Source organism: Lepus europaeus, chromosome 8 (assembly GCF_033115175.1).
Source record: "Lepus europaeus isolate LE1 chromosome 8, mLepTim1.pri, whole genome shotgun sequence".
Classification (NCBI taxonomy): domain Eukaryota; kingdom Metazoa; phylum Chordata; class Mammalia; order Lagomorpha; family Leporidae; genus Lepus; species Lepus europaeus.
Window position 1 is genome coordinate 32,141,588 of NC_084834.1, and position 19,010 is coordinate 32,160,597.

General features: G+C 45.8%; 1 protein-coding gene across 11 annotated transcripts in view; it reads left to right on the forward strand.

Moving 5' to 3' along the window:
- The window catches only part of ZNF827 (zinc finger protein 827), a 185,580-nt gene that overhangs the window by 22,356 nt on the left and 144,214 nt on the right, over nt 1-19,010 (forward strand). For all 11 annotated transcript variants that reach the window (XR_009866625.1, XR_009866624.1, XM_062199530.1 and 8 more), the window contains exon 2: nt 14,398-15,468. Coding sequence is in view for 9 of the 11 variants with exons in the window: in XM_062199530.1 (XP_062055514.1) it covers nt 14,398-15,468 (1,071 nt within the window). In the remaining 2 variants the exon portion in view is untranslated. The remainder of the gene's footprint in view (nt 1-14,397; nt 15,469-19,010) is intronic.

Here is a 19,010-nt window from a genome sequence, read left to right on the forward strand (position 1 = left end):
TATCTGAGAGTCAGAGTTACACAGAGAGAAAAGAAGAGGCAGAGAGAGAGAGAGAGAGAGAGAGAGAGAGAGAAAGAGGGAGAGAGGTCTTCCATCCACTAATTCACTCCCAGATGGCCGCAAAGGCCAAAGCTTCTGAAGCCAGGAGCCAGGAGCTTCTTCCGGATCTTCCATACCAGTGCAGGGGCCCAAGGACCTGGGCCATCTTCTACTGCTTTCCCAGGCCACAGCAGAGAGCTGGATCAGAAGTGGACTCGAACTGGCGCCCGTATGGGATGCCGGCACTGCAGGCAACAGCTTTACTCGCTACGCCACAGTGCCAGTCCTGAGGGTTGAGGTTTTTTAAAATTTTATTTTGCTTTATATTTACTTTTTCCTTCTCCCTTCTCTTCTCTTCCTGTTTACTTTCTTTTCCTTCCTTCCTTCTTTTCTCTTTCTCTTCTCTTTTTTCTTTTTCTCTTTATCTTTCGAGCATCTCTTTTAGAGTTGAGCCTTACCTAAAGCAGCAGTAAAGGCCATGTCTGAACCTCTTTAGGAAAAAAAAAATTATTCATTTTGAAAGGCAAAGAGACAGAAGCCGCAAGAGTCAGGGCTGGGCCAGGTTAAAACTAGGAACCTGGAACTCCATCAGGGTCTTCCACCCATGTGGGTGGCAGGAGCCCAAGCACTTGGTTTGTCTTCTTCATGCCCCTAGGTGCATTAGCAAGGAGCTGGATTGGAAGTGGAGCAGCTGGCACTGGAATCCGTGCTACCATATGGAATGCCAGAGTTGTGGGCAGCGGCTTCACCTGCTGTGCCACAACTCTGGGCACACATCCCTTAATGGCAACCTGAACACTTGATGCATTTTCAGTAGCATCTGAGCTTTATTGGAAAATGGACTGAAATGTCTCCTCTGGAGACTCACTAATGGTGGCAGAGAACTAGAAAACAGCTCTGAGAGATCTACACAGCTCTGTCCATGAAAACCATGAAAAATGGTTGGCTGAGAAATGCCCAAGAAGACAGTGAGGGTCACCCCCAGGATTCATCAAGAAGAATTGAGTGGAGAGAACCACCACATTCTGAGTTGTTAAGGGAATGTTAATTTAGCTCCAAGGTATCCTGGTCCTTGGAGTTACCTTAATTTATTGGTTGATTGTATGCATATAGTTTCTGTTAATTTTCATTCTGACCTTCCATTGTTGACTTCTTACGTGCGTACTGGAAGGTGGCAGGGAAAATAAAAGGAGACAGTGAATAAAAATACATTTGACCAATGGCTAGCAGCCCTGGCACAAAGCCTGGCAGAAGTAAAGGTTACAATTGTTGGCCTACATCAGTGTTTCAAGTTTACTTTGAGTTAGGTTGTCCTTGTCTCGGCCTGTCCTTAGGTGTCATGGATTCTTGTGTGCAATCAGTAAAGACAGTCTCACAATCGTGGCCCCAGAGTCCTGTGGCGAACATGTATGGGGGCCTGGGGGAGTTGTTTCTTCTGCAGCGTGTTTAAAATATGTGTTCAGATACTAAATGAGAAGCAATTTCATATCTTCTCCCTTGCTAAATATGTATTTTTCACAGCCCCCTTTTTTCTTGGCGCGCACACACACACAGGGTTTTTTTGTGTGTGTAAGTAAATAAAGGACTTACTGTGTGATGTTTTCCTTTGGCAGTTGGCCTGATTATGAGCCTACATTTCATTACAAGGTGCGTGATGCCATGGCTCTAGGTATATGTGTCGACAAAGAAATATATCATGTTACATGTAAGCTGAGATGTTGGGAAGCAGCCATTTCTCTATCTATAGAGTGCAGTTCTTAGATTGTAGAGAGCACGCTGATGTTATTAGGGCTTTTTTTTTGGTTAAGTTCTTTTCTGACCTATTAAGGATTTCCTGATGATTTCAGTAGTTTGGTAATTTATCGCTCATCTTACAACAGGTATTGGTAATGTTACGATGAAAACATTTATACAAGAGGAAATAAAAGTCAAGGAAGCAGATAATCGACCGATTTATCAGCCTTAGCAGACAATTTTTCTGATAACGATGTGGTAGCCATGGTAAATTTACTTTTGATTGCTTGAGGGGACAGATTCTATATGCTTCTTGTACCACAGAGGTGCGTGAGAGGGTGAAGGAGCAAGTAATCAATCCGTAGACTAACCAGCGCTGCTTTGGTCTAGAGATTGGCCTTTTGGCAAATAGATCCAAGCTATACTTGGAACTAACTATCCCTTTCTTATTAATTTGCTACAGTAAATGCAAGAATGAGTGTTTCTTCCCCCCTTGGAGATTTCTAAGCAGCTTAAGTAGTAGAAGGCTTCTTTTGCTAATGTCTTTTAAAAAACTTTTATTTGAAAAACATTTGGCTAAAATCTAGAGGCAAATATAACTTGGGAGTCTGCTTGAAGTCTTTCTAGCTTCAGAGGACTTAACACCAACTAGTAGCATGCTCAGTTTTGTGCCGTAATACTCAGTGTATGCAAAAAATCATGTTCCTAAAAGAAGCAGTTTAGAATCCAGAGGTGATAAAACGCAGACAAGGCTCAGGCCTTCCTCCACACCTAAGCCTGTTAGCTTTCTGGGTTTTTGGTGACAAAGCGGCACAAGCTGGAAGATTAAACAACAGAAGTTGCTGTGGTTTGAAAGTCTCCTCCAACGCTCATGTTGAAATGGAATTGCCATTGGAACAGTGTGAAAGTGTGGGCCCCTTCAGAGGGGATTAGGTCACGGAAGGCCCTGCCCAAGAATGGATTAGGGCTGATAGCGAGGGAGGGGGTTCACCACCCAGGAGCAGGCTCCTCCCGGAAGGCTAAGCTTGCCTGATCTCTGTTCTGTCTTGCTCAAGCTTCCTTGCCCTTCTGCCATGTTCCGAAGCAGCAAGATGCCTGCACGTACGCAGCCCTAGGTCTTGGACTTCCCAACCTTCAGAACCATGAACCAAATGAGCTGCTGTTGCTTCTAATTTCCCTGACCTGTGGTAATGGGTAACTGCATATGAAAACAGAAAAGTTGGCCCTGAGGGGTGGGGGTGTTGTTACAACAAATACCTGCAAACAGAAGCAGCTTGGGAACCAGGTAATGGGTGGAGGAACTGGGGAACAGTGAGTGTGTGGTCTCTCTGCTGTCCAGGCTACAAGTCTGAGAATAAGGTGTGGGCAGGGCCTTGCTCCCTCTGAAGGCGACAGGGAAGGATCCGTTCTGAGCCTGGTGGTTCCCAGCTTCTTCCTTGACGACTCTGGTCTTCGCAGGATGTTCTCCTTGTCTGTGTGTCTGTCTCTGTCCACATTTCCCCTCTTGGTAAGGACACCCTGGTTCCAAATTCCAGTCCACCCTGATGACCTCATCTTAGTCATTCTCAAGGCCTGAATTCTAAATGAGGTCACCTTCACATGTACTAGGGGATTGGAACTTGAACATATTTTGGGGGTGGGAGGAGGGAACCCAGTTCAACCCATGGCTCTGGTTATCACGCCTAGTTTTCACACAGTCTTAATAAGCCTGGTGATCGTTAGTTTAGCTCATGTCAGACAAAGAACTACATATTTAGAAGCAAAAGTATGTGCTTAGGGCATAGTAGAGAACAAAAAGTAGTCAAAAGGACTAACAAGGTAGGAATAATAACTTAAAATACACAGTTGCTTGGGACCGTTTAATGTGGGGATATACTGCTGAGAAATCCCATAGCTTCTGAGACAGATCTGTGTTGACAGACACCATAATGGTGTCAATGTGTCATGTTTGGTTGAGGGTGTGTGCATTTTAAAATCCTGCCAAAATAAAAATTTAAACATTGGAGTACCTTATGGTACTTTGGTAATTTTTGGTTTCCTGAAAAGTTATTGATGTTATTATTATTTTGTTGAGCTATTCCTTTCTTTTAGATGTTCTGAAGATTTGGGTTTTGACTTGGCTATTGTCACCCATTAGGTATGCATATTGTGTAAGCTGTTAACTGTTTGGAACCTTGGTTTTCTACGAGGTTTACTGACAAATATGAAGACATCTATCTCATAGAGTACCAGGTAGTTTTCCTTTTTTTTTTTTTTTTTTTTTTGACAGGCAGAGTGGACAGTGAGAGAGAGACAGAGAGAAAGGTCTTCCTTTTGCCGTTGGTTCACCCTCCAATGGCCGCCGTGGTTGGCACGCTGCGGCCGGCGCACCGCGCTGATCCGATGGCAAGAGCCAGGTGCTTCTCCTGGTCTCCCATGGGGTGCAGGACCTAAGGACTTGGGCCATCCTCCACTGCACTCCCTGGCCACAGCAGAGAGCTGGCCTGGAAGAGGGGCAACCGGGACAGGATCGATGCCCCGACCGGGACTAGAACCTGGTGTGCCGGCGCCGCAAGGCGGAGGATTAGCCTAGTGAGCCGCGGCGCCGGCCCAGTACCAGGTAGTTTTTCAGTGCTCTGTGCATGATTGTTCATTCAGTCAACGGAAGTTTATTAGGAGCCTAATATGTGCCAGGGTTTACTCTAAGATTCATTCATTTGCTTAATGACGCTTGAAAGGCACCATGATTTAGTTGTACAAGTCCAGGGCATCCGATTGGGACATCTGAACTCAAGTCAATGCCTATGTCTGGACGTCAACTGTGGGATCTCAGGCAAATCACTGGCTTTCTCTACACCTTTGCCTAGAAGACAAGGTTCTAGATCTGCAAGGTTCTTCCTCTCTAAAACTATTCATGGGGCAGGCTTTTTGTGTTGAAGAGGCCACTTGGGATGCTTGCATCCTATAGTAGAGTACCTGGCTTTGTGTCCCACTCCGCTACCAATTCCAGCTTCCTGCTAACGTACACCCTGTGATGCTGCAGGTGATGGCTATTGTTCGTGGCTCCCTACCACTCATGTGGGAGACCCAGATTGAATTCCAGGCTCCTTGGCTTTGGCCTGGCTTAGCTGCAGCTATTGTCAGCATTGAGAGAATGAATCAGAAGATGCAAGGTCAGTCTGTCTGTCTGACTCTGACTCTTTCTCTGTTTCTCCACCTTTCTAATAAATAAAAAAGAAGTAAAAGTTTTTTTAAAGATTTATTAATTTTATTTGAAAGGCAGATTTACAGAGAGGCAGAGGGCAGAGAGAGAGAGAGAGGTCCTCCATCCACTGGTTCACTCCCTGTATGGCTGCAATGGCTGGAGCTGTGCTGATCTGAAGCCAGGAGCCAGGAGCTTCTTCTGAGTCTTCCATGCTGGTGCAGGGGCCCATGAACTTGATCCATCTTCTACTGCTTTCCCAGGCCATAGCAGAGAGCTGGATGAGAAGAGGAGCAGCTGGGACCCGAACTGGTGCCCATATGGGATGCTGGCACAGCAAGTGGTGGCTTTACCCCCTTCGCCATAGTGCCGGCCCCAGTAAAAGTTTTAAAAGAAATAATTCATATGACAAAATTCAAATGCAACAAATAGCTTTTGGTATCCTGCAAACCTATTGTATGAGCTGGCCAGTTACTTCATCCTCTGGGCTGTTAACATTTGTCTCTGAAGTTGGGGGTAAGAGGACTGGTACTGTCTGTTTTCTCATTAATAGTAACAGCAGTGCTCGCCAACCTTACTGAGTCCTTGGCACTGCAGTTGGTATTTTCATATGTTCTTTCTTCTCCAAATAGGGTACATGTTTCTCCAAAGCAGATGGGTATCTAGAGAAACATGTTGCATCTTTCCAGAGAATAAATTTTCCTTGATCTTTTGGGGGAAACATCAGTATTAAGTTTGAGACAGGCATAGCTGTGTATGGAGTACAGTGCAGAATCCACTTGAAATGTTAAGCTAAAGTTCAAAGCTATTTGGGCCTCTTAGAGGGGCTGCAGCTTTAGTCTCAATTTCTCCCAGGGAGCTATCCTTTTTCTTGGCCATTAGGGAAGCAGGTGGAAAAATCTGCAAAGCACACTCTGGTCCCTGAACCATGGTTGTCTCACATGAGGAAAAAGTGTTTAAATTTGTAATTTTGAAAATAGCTCTCATTTCCATTGCTAAGAGCGTCTACCTTTTGGATTGTCAAGGTCGTTACTCCTTTTCATTCATGCATTTGACAGTAATTGAGTGTCTACTCTGTGCTCAGTATCATTCTAAGTGCTAAGGATATAAATACAAAGACAAAGTCTTCTCTCTGTTTAAGGGACCTTTATCCTAATAAATGATGATGTTGGAGAGGAGAAGGGAATGATGTTTGAGGAAGTAATGGAATCAGTCACATGACTGTTTTTTAGGGGAAAAGATCTCAGGCAAAGGAAGAGCAATTGCAAAGGCCCTGAGGCAGGAGTGTTCAGTGGGAATTGTGGGAGATTGCGCTGGGCCTGGAGGTCATGTTAAAAGAGGTTTAGATTTTATTCTGAGAAACATGGAAGGCCATTGTGAAGCTTGGGGGTGGGAAGGGGGTGGAATATTTTTGAAAGCTTATTCTGGCTGCTGGTTGAGAGTAGTAGGACAAGGAGCCTGTTGGAAGGCTACTGCTATAGTCCAGGTGAGGCAAGGTTGTGCTGTGTGGATTATGGTGGTAATAGTTGAAATGGTGAAATGTGGCAAGATTTGTATGTGTGTCTGTTCTTCAAGATTTATTTTTAAAGGCAAAGTTATATATATATATAGAGAGAGGGAAACACAAACAGATCTTCCATCTGCTGGTTCACTCACTAAATGGCTGCAACAGCTGGGTCTGGGCCAGGCTGAAGCCAGGAACCAGGAGCTTCTTCCAGGTCTTTCCACGTGAGTGCGGAGGCCCAAGCACTTGGGCTATCTTCTGCTGCTTTCCCAGGTGCATTAGCAGGGAGCTGGATCGGAAGTGGAGCAGCCAGGACTCAAACCAGCACCCAATGGGATGCTGGCGATTGCAGGTGGTGGCTTTACCCACTAGGACAAAGCGCCACCCTGGGATGTGTTTTGAAGGTAGAATTTACAGAATCCGTACAGGTGAAGTGTTGGAGAAAGAGGAGAGTCTGGGGTGGCTACATGGGTTTTGGTCTTGGCAGTTGGAAGTTATGTTGGGAAGAGCATGTTGGGTGGGAGCATACTGAGTTCTTTCCCAGCCACTGAGAGATGTGGCCAAGCACTTCATAGAATACCAAACTGGCTTAGACACTGTAACACACTCTGAAGGCAAGGAGTGATGTGTCCATTTCTGTTCCCTTTGTTTTACTCGAAAGGCATTTAAAATGATATGGGAGAATATTATTGTGTGTACTGACTCCCCCTGAGCCAGGAGCCCTCCCTTCTCTCTCGGGCTGCCGGCTGTTAATCCTCCCTGACTTCCTCTCGCTTCTCCCCCAACCCTCTGCGCCTTTTCCCCCAGCAGGACTGGTGACAGGAACTTGGTTGTCATCTCCACCCTGGCAGTTTTACATAACTAGCAGTTCTTGAATTTTCTTCTTGGCTTGGGGGCCTTAGGTGTTGATGTTGCGATACCTGTAATCTCCCCAGATCAGTGTCCGGGGAGCTGATCGCCACAGCACAGTTGCCTGGGGACAGCCAAGACTGGGAACCCCGGCTCCTAGTTCCAGGCAGACCTTGTGTGGCGGCCGTGCAAGGGAACATTGAGATATTGGCAGGTAAACCCGGCCTAAACGCCGAAGTATTTTGTGCTTAACGTCTTAAAATTGGTTCAGAACAGCTTGATATGCAGCAGGAAAAAAACCTTTATGAAATATTATAGAGGCCAATGCTTTCGTCTTCCTGATACCTCTTCCCTCGCCTTTCTTCTGTGACCCACATTGAGTCAACTGTAGAACCCGCCCTCTGGCTTCAGGGATAGGCCCAGGGAGGGGAGTGTGACCTCCAACCGGCCAATCAGAGGGGGAAAGACCTTGCTCTAGGGGAAAGTCATTGAAAGTGAAAACCCAGAACCGGTTGCAGCCAGGTTTAGCCTCCTGGGAAACGTGGCTGAGAGGAAAAGACTAGAGGCAAATGAGAGAGCGCCCTGGTGGTGCCCTCCAGGTCCTATCTGATGCTAGCTCCATTGTGCCCCTTGCTTTGTTAGCTACAGGAACTGAGACTCCCCCACTGCCTCACGCAGCCCAGCTGTTCTGCTGTCATTTACCATCACGGGAGCCCGAATACCCTTCCTATGGGTAGGGCACTGGGCAGGAACACGATAATGGCAGTCATAGCTGGGCCTCAAGGGATTTGTAATCTAACACTTTGCTTTCGAAACTAGTGAGTGAGGTAAGAGAATTGATGAAATCCATCTTGAACAAATCAATAGGTGGTGTGTTTTTAAAATGTGAAGAAGAATCTAAATAAACATTTTTTTCTCCCCACTTTGGGGTTAATGTAGTCACCCGCTGAATGTTAGCTTTCTCATGATTGGGATAGTCCTCTTTTGATAGACTGCTTACAAATGAATTCCCATCGTCTTTTGTGAACATCTTCTTCATCCTTCAAGGTCTATTTCCAAAGCCATCGGCACCACTGGAATTAATCTTACCCTCTGTGTTCACGCAGCCTCTGCTGTGTTCCTCCGTGGTGCCAGCCCCTGTACTTCGAGTGCTTGTGCAACGCTTTTCTCCCCTGTAGATTATTAGCTGTGGGGTTGTCTGAGCTCCCTGTTGCAGAGAACATGTCCTTGCACATAATAAATGCTCAGTAAGTGCTTGTTGAATTCAGCCAATTAGCATCAGTTTTGCTAACAGCTTTTCTAGACAGTTCCTTACACCTGACGAACCACTTTGCTTTAATACTGCATATAAAAGCTGATTGGATGGTTTCTGGTAGCTATGAGATATACAGTTGATGATACTGACAGAGATGTGTGGCCTTAAAAGATGGGCATGGATATTTAGCTATAGAAGTGTGTTAGGTCGAGAGGGGGAATGTGGAAAAATTTTAGCTGAAAATGAAGGATAGGTGGTCAGTACCAGATGAACACATCTGTCTTTGAAGCCATTGACCATTGACATTGACTGTTAGAAGGTTGACCATGAGTTAACCCCATGCCAGATAAGTCCTAAGAGATTGAGCCCTGTTCTCTTTAACGCCTGCTGGCTGGATTCATGCGGACCACTATGGGACTAGTTTGTAAGTAGAAGCAGAAATGGTACACTTACTCCAAGCCCAGCCAAAAGCTACGGGAATTAATAGGTGTCTCTTTCTTCCATCTTTTCTTTCTGCTCCTGATCTTTCTGATCAAGGATGTTTTGAGTTAAATATTGGTCCAATTAAGTGCATCTGATTAAAACTGTCAAACTGGAAAGGAAGTGAGTTGAAAAGGTGTTCTCTTCTGAGGATGTGGCGAGAGTTCTGGGTATTGAGTTACTGAGTTGCTCCTTGAGAACTGAATTATAAATAAATGTGTTAGGTAGTCGAATTTTGTTTTGTTTTCCCCTAAGTAGAAATGTTTTTGCTACATGGCAACAAAAATTATTCAGCATATTTTCATCCTGTAATTGTACCATTTTTATTCTTAATTCTTTGAGTTTCTGAATCCAAGGGAGCACACACACGCAAACACAAACTGTTGTGTAAAATTGACAAGAATGAGTGTGAACCAGGCAGAGGTGGTGGTGGTAAAATTAGCAATGGAAATGGCTTCTGTTTCTGGAGGTTAAACATGATGCATTTACAAGACGTTATTTACAGTGGCCACTGAGAGGCTTCCCCGGATGCCTTCGTTAAGAAAGCTGTGAAATCCGCAGGAAGCATGTACAGGATCGAGCAGTGCTCTGTGATTCTGGGCGATGACTCCACGCTGCTTGACAGACAGGAAAATGGAGGGGTCTTGCTGCCCGGGACGTCCCAGACTGTGACAGAGAGAGACAAAAGTCAAGGCTTGCCTGTCCTGGAGTTGGTGGCAGGCAGCAGCAGATTCACCCTGTGCATTGCTCTGAGCTGTCCCATCCACAGGGAAGTCCATGCTGGGAAAGGTGCTGGTTGTCCTGCAGACCCCGTTGGGAGTGACCTCATCGTTCAGTGGTCCTAGGCAGCTTTCAAGGTCACCTCCTTGATGACATTGAAAGTGAAAACAGAAGCACAGCAGGCAAATAATAAGAAGTAATAATAACAAAGTAATATTTGTGGGAGAAAATCCTGGCAGTCTGTGAACTGGAAACGTATTTGTTTGAGCCTGTTATTCTTCCCCGACCCCTCCACATCCCTGAACGCCTCCTCTACTCCTCAGTTGACTTCAAGTGATGCCAGAATAATTTCAGATATGTTCCTCCCCAACTTTCTGCTCTCGCTCTTTCAATGGCGTGCATTCAAATTATTTAATGGTTTGTTACTTTAATGACCTCAATTTCAGTAGCAGCATCTTTGAAAGAGCTATTGACAGAGCATTATGAATTTATCAAAATATTCCTTATGTCTCTGAGTTTTCTTGGAGTCCAGAGGAGTGTGTGTCTTAGTGATCATGTTTGCAGAGAATGGAGGCATGGGTGATGGAGAAATATCTAGGTGCTTTTGGGACACAAAGAGTTCTGATTAAGAAATGCTTTCCCTCATTTGTTTGTTTGGGCTTGGGTTTTTGTAAGGTTGGAAATGTTGCCCTAAATGTAGATAGGAGCCTTTCCTATCGTTCAAGAATGCTCAGCCCTCCTTGTCACTACTTGATAGGATTAGAACGCCGATAGACAACTTCTGTAGTTTTTAGCACACTCATCCGCTTGAGCACATTTGCAGGGGGATATCCTCGCTCTCTGGAGGTGTGGAGGGGGTTAGAAAGCTAAGCTTTGCCTTTGGGGCTTTGCCAAATAGATGTGCTGGAGTCTCCTGCAACAAACAGGCTGAGAAGGAGTGGAGAGAATAGAGCGCAGGTAAAATGAGTCCTTTCACCCTGGCTTGGCTCAAGTGAAGAGTGAATCCCTGGCTGATTTCTGATTCTAGAGAACGGAAGGCTGACTGGCGGATGGAGGAGCAGCTGCTCAGGGCCCTCTAGAAGTTGCCATTCAGAGAGTCTCCTGGGAGTCTGTGCAGTGGAGCTTCGTAGAGAAGCTCTGGACTGGATGTTGAGAAATGTGGGGTTCTTGGTTCAGACATTAGCATGAGTGTGGCTTTGATTCAGCCAGTCACCTTTAGCATATTTAATGATCTCTGTAAGATGACAAGACTGGACACGTGTTTGTAACATTTTGTGGTTCGGAAAACCTTGATTTTCTTTACCTTGCTAATTGGCTTTATTGCATTAGTTTGGGACCTGTCTTGACCATCTCGAACTACTTTACTATGACAAAAATGTCATCTAAAAGCACTTAATTTTGAATTGTGTGTTTTCCTGTATACTTATTTAAGAAATGTCAATGAAGAGCAAAGAAGAGATATTCAATTAATTCATACTGTAATGATTTTTAAATCTTTTGTGTATCTTACTATTTATAGTAGAGTTCCCATGTGATTCTCTCGGAGGCTAAGATGTTTAATCTGAAATCAAGAAAGGTGGCTTGCTAAAGCAACGCCAAATTAGCCCCATTGTTGAAACTGATGTTGACTGCCTGGTGTTTGGTAGAAAGCATCTGTACAAGAAGCTGGTGGGGAGATGAGCCCAGGGTCACTGCCGATTTGAGGAAAGATGAAAAATGTAGAAAGCAAGTGGGGAGATGGAAATGTGGCAACTCACAAGGAACCAGACTGTTTTTTAACAGAGAAAATTCAATTGTATCTGCTTTTTCCCCACAAATTCCATTTGATATTTTACATTTTCTTGATAACTTAATAAAGAATCTCGGGAAGGAGTTGCAGAACTTGAGCTCAGTGAACAAGAATTTGTCATTTGTGACATTTCTTCTCTAAATAGCTTGGGAAGATCAATGTATTAGCTTGTAGTTCACGCATTACCAGTTCTGGCTATTTCTATTCTGAAAAGAAACAGCATGTTATATAGCACAACTTGGCTCAGTGAGGAATGTTGCTCAATTCCTACACGTTACTGAGCTGTGGGACCAGTCATTGTGCATGGAAGCCGTAGCATGGGCTATGTGCCTAGTAAAACACTCTCCCTGCCCTCAAGAAGCACCATTTGAGAAGAGAAGCCAATACTGTGAATATCATTTAGAGTGATATAAAATCAGGATAAACACAGCATGAGGCTGTTGGCTCTGCTTTCAAAACATACACAGAAGCTAGACACTTTTCTCCACCTGCGGTCACCTGGACTAAGCCACTAACATCCCCCATCTGGACCCAGCATCCTGACTTCTCTATTTCCTACCATTCTGTATTCCCACCTGTGTGGAAAACAGCAGTCAGAGCAACACCTTGACAATGGAAGTCACATCCTATCACTCCCCTGCCCAACACCCTGCAGTGTTTTCCAGTTTCGCCGAGACCTGTCAGTAGTTCAGGAAGCCCCACAAATCTGCCTCGCCACCCCACACTGTGTGTGCACACCTCCTGCCCCTCTGCTCTGATCGTCCAATCTTCATGCCACCCAGCCACGCTGGCTTCCTTGTCCAATGGATATGCCAGGCTTGTTTGATCAAAGCCTACCCAGCAGCGCTTCCTCTGCATGGAACTCTGTCCCTGAGATAGCTGTCTGGACAACACCTCGCTTCTTTCAAGTCTTTGCTCAAGTGTCACCACCCCAGTAAGGCCCCACCCTAACCACTCCGTTTAAAATGACTTTTCACCTGCTATCCGTTACCCCTAGTCCTCCTTGTCTTGCTTTGTAGGTTTCTCCCTAGCACCTGTCACTCTCTGGCATACTATCTGAGTTACTAATTTACTCATTTTGTTTATTTATTTATTTATTTATTTATTTTGACGGGCAGAGTGGACAGTGAGAGAGAGACACAGAGAGAAAGGTCTTCCTTTGCCGTTGGTTCACCCTCCAATGGCCGCCGCGCTGATCCGATGGCAGGAGCCAGGTTCTTATCCTGGTCTCCCATGGGGTGCAGGGCCCAAGTACTTGGGCCATCCTCCACTGCCCTCCTGGGCCACAGCAGAGAGCTGGCCTGGAAGAGGGGCAACCGGGACAGAATCCGGTGCCCTGACCGGGACTAGAACCCTGTGTGCTGGCACTGTAAGGCGGAGGATTAGCCTATTGAGCCGTGGCGCCAGCCTCATTTTGTTTAACATCTGTTTTCCTCCCCTGGAAGCTCCAGGAAGGCAGGACCTTTGTTTTGTTCAGTGTTCAATTTAGAATAATCTAGAGCAACACCTGGTATGCTGCAAGTGCTCCCTAATTTTTTGTTGAATGAGTGATCCATGAATGAGGAAAGACAAATTCTGACTGGGAGATCCAGGGAGAGTCATACAGAAGAAACCTGTGACCTGAGTGTTGAATGAGTAGACTTGGACACTTGGCTTTTCTGGGATGGACATTTCAGGTAGAAAGAATGGTTCTATCTTTGCCCAGAGTGTTCATTTCTAGTAGTGGCAGGGAGTCCCAGTTGACTGGCACCTGGGAGTTACGGGAGTGGGAGTGGTGACTGAATAAATTAATATCTAGAAAATAACTCAAAGGGGCTTTCAATGGAGTGAGGGAGCAAATTCCCCATCACTGCCAGTGATCACATGGCGAGGAGGTTGGTGACTGGAATCGAAGACTCTCAGACAAGTAGCATGCACGATGTGGGAGATACTGTCACGGTAAGAAATCAGCAATGTCAATAGTGTGTGCTAATGAGATCTGGATTTTATGTAGTACTTAACTGTTTTCAAACCATGGTCACATGGTCATATAACAGCTGGTAAAGTGAGTTACACAGATATTATCCACATTCGTTGATACACTTTTTGAAAAATTAATTGCATCTTACGTTGGAGGAAATGGATTCTCAAACCAGCTGAGTGCCTTGCCCGAGGTCAAGGAATTAGAAAGTAGGAAAGCGGCTTCCCACTATCTGCGTCTCATGGTCAGAGTTTCCTGACTCTGCCAAGCTGCCTCTAATTCAGTTTTTTTAAAGATTTATTTTATTTATTTGAATGGTAGAGTGACAGAGGGAGAGAGAGAAAGACATCTTCCATTTGCTGGTTCACTACCCAAATGGCCACAGCAACCAGGGTTGGGCCAGGCTGAAGCCAGGATCCAGAACTCCATCCAGGTCTTTCACATGGGCTTCGGGGGCCCAAGCACTCAGGTCACCATCTGCTGTTTTTCCAAGTGGATCGGCAGGGAGCTGATTTGGAAGTGGAGTCACTAGAACAGGAATCAGTGCTCCAATATGGGCTGCTGCTGTTACAAGCAGTGGTTTAACCTGCTGCATCACAACACCAGCCCTGGATTCTGGCACGGTACCCAGGATACTCTGTTTTTTTTTTTTTTTTTTTAAATAAGACAGCAGACTTCTTTCCATTTCCCCCACTTATTGAAAATAGCTGTTTTTTTCCCATCCAACCACGTCTTTCCCATATCCATGTTTCTCTTCCCCTTTTTCCCATTCGCCGCATCTGCTGTCTTTCATTCGGGTTCTCGGGTGGGCAGCTCTGTGTGCGTGTCTTTGGGCCTCCGGACTGTCTGCTCTGAGAGTAACCCTGACCTTCTTGCTTCCCCCCAGATGTTAGTAGGCAAGAAGAGGCGGAGGCAGAACTCAGTGAAGGAGAACACTGGTATGGAAACTCTTCCGAGACTCCGTCCGAGGCCTCCTATGGAGAAGTCCAGGAGAACTATAAGTTGTCCCTGGAGGACCGGATCCAGGAGCAGTCCACATCCCCCGACACCTCCTTGGGAAGCGCGACTCCAAGCAGCCACACGTTGGAGCTGGTGGCGCTGGACGGGGAGGTGCTGCGAGACTCGCTGCCGTGTCAAGACCACCCTTCCCCGGGCGTGTCGTCTTTGTGTGAGGATGACCCCCCGGGTTCCAACAAGCCCCTGAGCAGCAACTTGAGGAGGCTGCTGGAGGCTGGTTCCCTCAAACTCGAGGCCACAGGCACGGCCAACGGCAGAGTGGAGTCCCCCGTCAATGTCAGCACCAATCTGTCCTTTTCCCCGCCATCCCATCACGCCCAGCAGCTCAGTGTTCTGGCCAGGAAGTTGGCCGAGAAGCAGGAACAGAATGACCAATACACTCCAAGCAGCCGGTTTCTCTGGAATCAAGGTAAGTGGTTGCCGAACTCAACCACCACCTGCGGCCTGTCCCCGGATTCCGCCATCCTCAAACTCAAAGCTGCGGCCCACGCTGTGCTGCAGGATAAGTCTCTCACCAGGACGGAGGAGACGCTGCGCTTCGAGTCCTTCTCCTCCCCCTTCAGCTCGCAGTCCGCCAGCTCCACCCTGGCCGCTTTGTCCAAGAAGGTCAGCGAGAGAAGCCTGACTCCCGGGCAGGAGCACCCGCCTCCCGCCAGCTCCTTCCTGTCCCTGGCTTCCATGACCTCCTCGGCGGCCCTGCTGAAGGAGGTAGCGGCGAGGGCTGCTGGCAGTCTTCTGGCTGAGAAATCGTCCCTGTTGCCTGAGGATCCTCTACCGCCACCGCCTTCGGAGAAGAAGCCAGACAAAGTCACGCCGCCACCTCCGCCTCCGCCGCCACCGCCGCCGCCGCCAGCGCCAGCGCCAGCGCCAGCGCCTCAGTCCTTGGAATTATTGCTACTCCCCGTTCCCAAGGGAAGAGTCTCTAAGCCCTCCAATTCAGGTATGGAGTCTTTTCTTCCAGTCATCACGTAAGTCTGTTTGACTGTCCACCGCCATGTCTTGTGCATCGACTTTTTCCAGTTGGGGTTCCCTTCTGATCTGAGACAGGAATGGAAAAAAAAAAAAAAAAAAAAAGCAGGAGACAACAAAATACTTTAAGTAAGCAGCGTAGTAGTCTTTCATGTGTGTATTACACAAAGACTTAACAAACAGCTTCATTTTTGAAAGGTAATGAATAATCTTAGAGATGTACAGTGCTCCCTCGCTCCCTCCCTTTCATACAAATGATTTTTTTTTTCCTTACCAAGTTCAGGCTAGGTCCACACAAGGTATATTTAATGGGGGAAGATCAAAGCATCTTTGTCACGGAGTGCATGGCATCCCTGAACACAGGAGGAAAAAAACCCCATGTGCTTCAGAAATAGTGGACAAGGGAGAGCTCACCCTCCTGCTGCCTCCATCTCAAATGGACTTTTGTGTAATCAGTAACTGCTCTGCCCTAATTTATCACAGTAGATCTTTTTCTGCCAGCATTTTTATGACTTTTTTTTTTCCTTTTGGTGAAATATGAGCCTTTTTCACTTAGCCTATTCTAATGTAATTTCTTGTCATCTAAGAAGACTAAAAAAATATTGTCCATCAAACATAATCAAAGCAGTTCGTGCAGATGCTTTATTTTATTCATATCCAATCAGACTTTGAAAGAATGTGCATGTGGAAAATTTGAGTCATACATCTCTGGTGGAGATAGGCCTTCCAAAGGAGGAGGAGTTGCTGTCATATAGAGCCTTGGCATTCGCCGTTATTCCTCTGGGGGAGAAAGTTCATCATTTCAGTGTGCACAATGGCAACAGCATTTCTTATACTGGTTTGCTTTAAAACGGTGTGCCCTGATGGATACATGTTCCTGGGGATGGATGGCTGTGTATGCTTTCGGATGTCTCTTTAGGATATCCTGCCAGACTGGAACAGGAAGTGGGCGCTGTGTGCCCTCATCAATATAAACACGGCCCTGTGTGTGTCTAGCCAACCTTTGGTTATCTGCAGCAGCATTGAGAACGAGTGCTTGGAATGGCAAATACTTGACTGAGCCATCACCGCTCACAACGCTTTGATGTCTTTATGACAAATTTCCATTTAAGTTTTTGAGTGAGCTGTATGCATTAATTATAATTACTTTAAAAGTTGTGTAAACAGCAGAATAGAATGTGGAGGATGGATTTCTGGGACTTTTATGACTCTGAGCGACCCAAACCATTCACTTGGAGCTCCTGAAGTGTCAATAAAATCCCAGAATGTTTATCAATTCTGCGTTTCATTTTTCACTTCTCACCTGCCATCTGGTGAAATATGAAGAAATATGGCTAAAATTAAGAAGCGAGGAGAAAAGCAAAGGGAATTGGATAATTTTGCAATGGAATAAAGCTCTCTTAACAAATAGAAATTTAATTAGGGGTAGCGGCAGAAAGAGAGGTATGGCCATATATAAATTTTTTTTTGACAGGCAGAGTTAGACAGTGAGAGAGAGAGACAGAGAGAAAGGTCTTCCTTCCATTTGTTCACCCTCCAATGGCCACTGCTGATCCGAAGCCAGGAGCCAGGTGCTTCCTCCTGGTCTCCCATGCAGGTGCAGGGCCCAAGCACTTGGGCCATCCTCCACTGCACTCCCGGGCCATAGCAGAGAGCTGGCCTGGAAGAGGAGCAACCGGGACAGAATCCAGCGCCCCAACTGGGACTAGAACTCGGGGTTCCAGTGCCGCAAGCAGAGGATTAACCTAGTGAGCTGCGGCGCCGGCCCAAATATTTTATAAGTAGTCTCTGTATCTAGTGGTTGAGAAAAGTGTGGGAATGTTTACATATAAATTCATTGGGATGTTACTTACCTGGAAAAGCCTAGACAAAATTAATAATAAGCTTAGTTAACTGAAGACTTGGAAAGATGTGGGTGACAACCAAGTGTCATGCAGGCCACACATTGCAGAGCCTCTTCATTACAAAGTGGCTGTGGATGTAACCAGCCACGGTTGTGACATAACTATTTTTTTCACTCAAATGGCTAGATGCATGTAAAGATGAGAAAGAGGCCATGAGCTTCTGATGAAGTGTAGACTTTTGGTTTGTTTCATTCTAGGAAAGATACCCCAGGGAAAAGATGTGTTTTCTGTTTGGTTTAAATACTATGGGCTTCTCAGCAGAATTTAATATAGGAGATCTGCAAGACATTGCGTTTTATTTCTACTGAATTCCACTGCAGAAACACTTAATATTTTAACCAGGGGATGTTCCAAATGTTTACACTGGAACAGGAGAGAAGGAGGATTGACTTGTACCTTACACCTCTGTTCATAATCCAAGACCTGGTGACACAGCACCATCATCAGAGTAATTGTACTTAAAAAGTCATTCATTTTGTGAAATTTATGCAAGAGGGAAGATTACTTGCAAAGAAAAACATGGAGGCCCTTAAATACTCAGAAAAATATTCAACGTGTCTACATAGATGCATGCTAAAGTCAAGTTCGGTTTATTATTGCATGGATTGGAAGTAACAGGGAGGAGGAGTGTACTTTTTCAGCTAACAGGGATGTCACTTCCCAGCTTAACCTCTTATGGGTTAAGAAGGAGTCCGTAAAATACCCCATTTCCTTACTTTACTTTGGATCATGGAGACATGCTTTAGTGTCGCCCAGGGTCACTGATCTTGGCGTCTGAGTAGCAGAAGGGAAGGTGGGTCTTCCCTGTCTGTTCCCACTTCTCCCGTTTGCACACACTGTATGCACATACTGTGTTGCTGGTTTCACCACAGCCTGGGGACTGGATTCTGCTACAACTGGGCTTTAGCTCAAATGCATATAGGAATGTGGTGAGAGCCATCGCCCATGTTTCTAAACTTTTCTTCTTATTTTTTTTCCTTTACCTAAGAAAAATTCATAGTGTAATTCATCGTAGATAGGTAGACTGGCTTCTCACAGCAGGAATCAAGTTTCTGTTGGCCAATGACTTCAATAAACAAATCACAACAACAGAAAAAGCCACAAAAATAAACTACACAGCATCTGATTTCAAACAGGGCTTAGATATTTTTTTTTAAAGAAGCTATTTCCCCAAATGTTGCGAAAAGGGCACATAAAGTTGATTTTAGAGTTCCAAAGAGATATGTGCTAGAGAAGCTAATCCTGTCTTGAGCAATGTAGACACCAGCATTTCTTTGACCTTCTTCAGGTCAAGAGAAGTCCAGACCATGGGGGGAGAAAGTGTGTCTCAGGTCTGGCCGCATTCTTCTCTGAACAGAATTCCGTTGTTGCCAGGTCATGGTGTATTTAACTCCTGAAGGAGTCCACCACTGGCTAGCCTTTCCGCCCCGCAAGAGAGGTGTGACACGGGGGAGGAGGTTTCTTTCATGTGACCCTGCATCCCCAGCCCATGCGGCACTGCGCCTCTGAAAGGGGACGCGAGCGAGGGAAGATGATGTCCGTTTGCTATAAAGATAAATGTCACACATTGACTCAATTCTCTTTGAAGCTACTGTGCTGTTGCAGCTAA